Genomic DNA, 6,000 nt, shown 5'->3' with positions numbered 1-6,000 from the left:
TTTTCCTCACATTTGTCAGTGGTTAATCAAAGTTAAGCACACTGTGGTCAAGACGCATGCATGCACATAGAAGATGTAAATTCCCTCAGGCTTGTCAGGAAAATCCACAACCGCCAGAGAGGCTTATGTCCAAAAAGGAGACAGAGGAGTCCTGCAACTTTATTGGAATAAAGGGAGAGTCCACTGGGGCAAACATGCCTGCTGGGTTTTCTCCCTTGGGGTTCCGGAGGGTGCGGCCTCCTTTTATCCTGAGGTACAGAGAAGGTACAGCCTTCCCAAATCTCTTATCGCCTATTCCCCCCTAAAACCTACCACTTTACCCAAAGGTTCGGAAACTCAGGTTTGTGCAGAGCCTTGTCTGACAGACCCAAGCTGTCTGGGCTCTGCAATAAACCTGCTGCTCAAAGTTAGTAGACATCAAGACCCATTTCAGGGACACTAACACCCACACCGTGACCCCACAAATCGTTTGTAAAGACACAAGCTTTCCTCTCACGCTTGTCCTACACTTCACGGCCTGGCTGTGAGTAGCTCTCACAGCGCAACTCCATCCTGCTACTGCCACAAGAAGCGGGCACGGGGAATGAAGCACGGCGGAGGGAGGACTTCCTCCTCCCGGCGCCGCCCTCTGACCCGCTGCCCCGCGGCTGCTGAGGCGGTGCCGGCGGTGGGCGGGGCCACGCACGGGTGCGCGCGGCGCGCGCGGCGTGACGTCAGCACGGGGCGCACCAATGGGAGGCGCCGGCGCCGGCGTTTGAACGGCGCGTGGCGGCGGCGGCGGCGCGCGCGGGTGGGGTCGCCCCGCGGGGCCGAGCGGCCGCTGCTGCGCTTGCCGGGCACAGCCGGCACAGCCGGGCCGCGGGGAGACCAGGAGCCGGGCGGGCGGACACGGGAGCGCCGAGCCCAGGGGAAATCCGGGCCCTCCCGCCTCCGCCGGGGGCTCAGCAGCCGCAGCCGTTCCGGGGGAGGTTTCCGGCTCCGCGCTCGCCTTTCCGAGGAGGTACGGCGGGCCGGTGCGGGGTGTGGGGCGCTGCGCCTGTTAGAGGAGCAGGCGCCGGCTGCCGGAGCCTCGGGAGAGCCCAGCCGAGCTCTCGGCTCCCGTCCCGCTGTTTAAAGCTCTCCCCGGGCCTGCCGTGGGCACCGAGCATTTTGCAGCAGTCGGGACAGCGGCCAGGCTGGGTGAGAATGGCCACAGCTGCCTGTCCTTTCCTGCTGTGTGTGCTCCTCCGCTGAAAACTGCCCCGAGCTTTGCTCGTCTGTGCCTTTGCTTTTGGCGCTGGGGAGAGTGCTGTAACCCAAGTTTCATGGGTTCTTCTTTCTACTTTTAAAGGTAGAAGATGGCAGAATCCTCGAGGAAGTCGTTCAAAGACAGTCTGAGTGATATAAAACAACGTATGAGAGAGAAAAGAACTCAGAAATGGTCAAGGCTGGGTAAAAGTACCCAGTTCTCCACCGTAAAGGCCAAAAGAGCGAGTAAGATGCTTAAATATCTTAGAATTTATAATGTATTTGTTTTCTTTTCAATCCCATTTGAAACACTCACTGTTGTGTTGCAGCCAAAAACTCCAACAAAATGAAGATCATTCTAGCAAACAACCGAGATTTGGCTCTGTCTTTACAAGAACAAAAGCTCAAACTGAGGGAAGCTGAAACTACCATCCTTCAGCTAAGGAAAGAGTATCACATACTGAAGATTCAGATGTTTGACTTGCAAAGAAATCATAGGTTCCAGCAAGAACAAGGACTTGTGGAGGTATTTTTAATAACTATATGAGCTGTGAAACAACATGAGAATCTGTACTAATCCATTGTTAGATATATTTATGATCTTAAATGTTTCATAAAACATTAACTCAGTATGTTGAGCAGGTTTTTTTTCACCTAACTTGGTATGCTGGTTTAGATATCTTGACACCTGAATGAACTAATTTTTTTCTAACTACTCTTCCTCATTTACTTAAAATAAGAAAGAGTAAACAAAATCTTAAAAGTCTTAATTTATTAAAAAAACCTACAATCTATCTTCTGTGAATTTTATAGGGGGTTTATCACATGTGAAGGCACCTGACAGTGGTGTCTTCAGATTTTAGTTATCTCATTATGCTGGTAAGTTTTTAGTTGATACTAGAGTGTGATAGTAACAGTGTAACTTTCCTTATTTTGTCCATTAGGATCGACTGTCAGCCTTGAACGAGATAATTTCCAAAGTCTCTCAGAATTTACTGGACTCAGTCACTCTCCTTGGCCCAGCAAAGAATTTGTGTTCCATAGACTTGGTAAGTGCCTTTTCCTCTTGAGGAGCAGGACTTCTGTTGCTGGTTGCCTTTACTCATTCCACCAGAGATGCAACATAGATTTTTAGACCTGAGCCCTAGTTCAGAGGAAGAGCTGGTCCCACAGCTCTCAGTTTCCCAGGGGTGCACACTGTGGGGGAGTGTCAGTAGGTTATAAGTGGGACTGAGGCTTTGCTAGGTGGTGGTTGGGGCATCCTGATTCTCTGGGGTTTTGTGCACAGTTCCTTCCCCTGTCTGCTTGCTGTAGGATTGGGATGCTGATGAATGTGCTGATGTGCAGAGGCTGAGAAGGTGGCTGGCTAACACCCACAGCACTTGGTGTTAGCCAGACAGAGAGAAAGAGTCAAGGGCCTCTTTGGTCCTTCCTTGAGTAATTTAGCTGTTGTCTGAAATTAGTAGATAGTCCAAGATTGTTTCAGCCATTTAATCACAGCAAGATTTATTTTGTTGGCAGAATCAAAGAGTGCTTTCTTCAGGTCCTGGAAACAGTTGCAGTGTCACAGGGCCAACACAGTCAATGTAAGTACTATTGCTTAATGCCTGTTTATGTTTGCAAACTGTTACAGGAAGTTTAATTTTCTGACCTGAAAAAGGGAAGAAACCAAATATAATGAAACTGTTCCTTGTAATAAATTCATTGCTGTTCAGTAAATACTACTTTTGGTATTTTCTCTAGAGTACCTCTAAAGTGTGTTCCTGAAGATGGTCCTATACGTCCAAGTGGGATGGAAGCTGGTGGTGACAGAAATTGTTTGTCAAAGATCTGTGTGGAATCTGACTGTAATATTTCCTTTACCAAAATAATTCCAAGTAAAGGTAACTAAGAGCATTAGACATTGCCCTATTTTGAATTAAGAAAACAGTGTGTGAGTACAAGTTTAAGAAATTGCTGGTTTTGAAGGAACTGACAAGTAATTTTCTGCTTATTGTCATAAAGGGGAATTACTAATGCTGTCCACTGGTTAAAGGTTTGAATGAAGATGCCCAGGAAAATGGGGAGGAATTTGAAACTGGTTTATCTTCTCTATACCTGCAATCCAGTTTCACTATATACCAAACCATTCAACAAAATAAAGTTACCTTTAGAACAGTTTATTAGCATTTATGAAATCAATAAAAACTTGTTAACAAAGCAAAATATTCAGGAAAATAAATTGCCTGTAAATAACCTTTCCAAAAGGAATAGTTCAGAGGAAAATGTTTTATTAATAAAAATGTTTTATTAATAAAACTAGTGTTTTATTACCTAACTGCTTTCTGCATGCAAGCTATATTAAACAGAGCTTGTCTCAATTGCTAAATCCTAGTTTATAAAAAATCTGTTGAGAAAAAGCAAATAGACTAAATTTTTTATAGGTTCAGAATTTTTGCACAAAATCTTAACTTGGTTTTTTTGTTTGGCTTTAATATGACATTTTTCCTTCAATTACAAGGACAGGCATCTGACTTTCATCTGAACAACAAAGAACCAGAGCTGCAAAATGTTTCTTCAGGTGTAAAGTTGGGATTTGGTAGCATGTTACCAAAAAGTGTATCCACCAGACGTCACTCTTCGAAAATGAGGAACCTTGATGCAATGTGTACTGTTGTGTTGGACCATTTAGATGTACCTGATTCAGTAAAAGAACTTCCTGAACAGAATGAAAGTAGGCTTGAGGAAAGTCTAGAGAACTGTGCTACAGAAAATATAAATGAAGCTATTCCTCATTTGAATGAAAGCAAGGTTGATTCAGAGCTGATGTTGAGGCAGAAAAATTCTGAAACTACACAGTTCAAATTAAAATGTAATTCTGATCTTAAACAACCAGAGTGTAAAAGCAGAGAAAACCCTCAACGAAAAAAAGCAAAGCGCCAGAAAGGAAAACTGAAATGGCCACTTACTTCCCAACAAAGACCAGGAAAACTATGTAAAGAGGCTTCTAAAGAAAAGCTGAATTTCTTGGGTGGCATCAGTGATGCTTATGACTTTCATTTGGAAGAGAGTGTCCATCTTACACCGTTTCGACAAAACAAGGTGAACGACAGCAATACTGAAGCGGAGGACGAAGAAGAGTCAGCTGAAACCAACACCATTGAGTCAAGCAGTACTGCAGGTGACTCAGATGACAGCCTCTATGAGCCTTACAAGAGCAAATCAAAGAAAATGCGAAGTTCAGTGGTTGAGAACCCTACATCACCAATCCACCCAAGACCAAGGTCTAAAAGACATTTGGCACAGCGTGAGCAGAAGCTCTGTCATGAAGAGACTAAAAACAACAAATCAAGTGATAAATCTATCAGTAAGTGTTCTGTAATTGGTGTTGTTTGCTTGAAAGATAACATTTTATAGGAGGTTTAGTCTTTTTAATTTTAGGGGTTTTTTTTTAATAGCAACTAAAAGAGTAATGTTTTAAGAATGGTTAAGATTTCCTTTTAAGCTTGCTTACCTGAATGAATTGAAGTATGCCCAATTTCTTCACAGGGCAGCCTTCTGAGCCATCTCGTGGGCATCTCTGTGATGTTACCAATACAGCTGCAGTGCTGCCCAGCACTGGGGATGTAGAAATTGTCCCTGAAGGTGAAGGACATCAGTCTCCAAAACGCATGCGACGAAGCTGTACTGTTACTGTGAATTACAAAGAACCGAGTATTACAGGGTAGGTGTCTTTATTTTCCAGTTTGATAGAAAGTTTATGATATTCCATCCAATAGAGGATTTGAAAGGCTTATTTAGATCTTGAAAACAAGACCTTACCAATAAAGCTCATTCAAAGAAGTCTAGACTCAGTAATGCAGCCTAGTTTGTGGGAAATGGAACTTACTGGCTAAAAGATACTAAAATGATAAAGGGAGCAGAACTCAGTTTTGCCTTTTTTTTTTTTTTTTTTTTCAAACAGGAAACTCAGGAGAGGAGATCCATTTACAGATACACAATTCCTGTGTTCTCCAATTTTCAAGATGAAAAAAGACATTAAACAACTTTCTCATAAGAAAGATTCTATGAAAAAATACAATGAGAAATTTGTTAGTTGTCTTTGAGACATGCTTCTGCCATGAAGAAAATAATTTCCTGGATGAAATATTTTGTTGCACAGTATATTATATAAATATGTAAATATTTTGTCTACGATTAAGGATACCAGATTAAGGGGGCCTGGATTTATTCTAGTGACTTATTTTTAATGATACATATTGATTACTTTTATAACTAAAGTGATTCAAGCCCCTTTTTAGTGGATCTGGGAGTATATGAGAAATCTGATGGATAAGATGACAAATGTCCTCATGGGAGAACTTTAGGCACTTGAAATGTTTTGGGCAGGAAGTGTTTTTAGTAACAGTGTTTGTACAGATCTTGTTTATGTGATGGTTGTAGTTTCATATCGAATCTTACAATAAACATCTTAGTGTTTGGAAACAGCTCTGAATGTGTTGATGTTCTTTTGGCAGCTTCCATAGTTGCTCTGAGGGCACTAATGTCAGCAGTGGGCATTACAGGCCTGTGTCCCCATCTTATGTGGTGGCATAAGCACTGTTTAGAAGCAGTTTAGCAGCTGCAGTTTGATTCTGTAGCTGCAGCTCTCAAAAGCAACAATTTAGGCTTAGTTGGTCCTCCATTGAGTGCAAGTTAGACTCAACCAGACAGGAACAAAGCAAATTTCTTATGAAGGTTGGTAAAGAAGGCTCCATTTGAGTCCCAACTGTTGCAGTATATTCATAATAGTTT

The 6,000-nt window shown here is 42.9% G+C and overlaps 1 protein-coding gene across 1 annotated transcript; it reads left to right on the top strand.

Annotated features, from left to right (window-relative positions):
* Nucleotides 1–788: 788 nt before the first annotated feature.
* SGO1 (shugoshin 1) lies at nucleotides 789–5,695 on the top strand. Its single transcript, XM_079302856.1, has 9 exons — nucleotides 789–1,000; nucleotides 1,331–1,473; nucleotides 1,557–1,753; nucleotides 2,172–2,276; nucleotides 2,749–2,813; nucleotides 2,971–3,110; nucleotides 3,728–4,573; nucleotides 4,756–4,930; nucleotides 5,171–5,695. Exons 2-9 carry the CDS (start codon nucleotides 1,338–1,340, stop codon nucleotides 5,310–5,312), a joined length of 1,806 nt encoding a protein of 601 aa, XP_079158982.1. The 5' UTR covers nucleotides 789–1,000; nucleotides 1,331–1,337; the 3' UTR covers nucleotides 5,313–5,695.
* The last annotated feature ends 305 nt before the right edge of the window (nucleotides 5,696–6,000 follow it).

This window comes from Erithacus rubecula (genome assembly GCF_903797595.1).
Source record: "Erithacus rubecula genome assembly, chromosome: 3".
Lineage (NCBI taxonomy): Eukaryota > Metazoa > Chordata > Aves > Passeriformes > Muscicapidae > Erithacus > Erithacus rubecula.
Note: the sequence above shows the minus strand (reverse complement) of the source record. Positions and strands in the feature narration are given on the sequence as shown.

Excerpts from the sequence above, each read along its gene's own strand:
- SGO1 (XM_079302856.1), top strand. The coding sequence starts at position 1,338 with ATGGCAGAATCCTCGAGGAAGTCGTTCAAAGACAGTCTGAGTGATATA. Across the intron at positions 1,474-1,556 it reads CGTAAAGGCCAAAAGAGCGA|CCAAAAACTCCAACAAAATG; the intron begins GTAAGATGCTTA and ends GTTGTGTTGCAG. Across the intron at positions 4,931-5,170 it reads AAAGAACCGAGTATTACAGG|GAAACTCAGGAGAGGAGATC; the intron begins GTAGGTGTCTTT and ends TTTTTCAAACAG.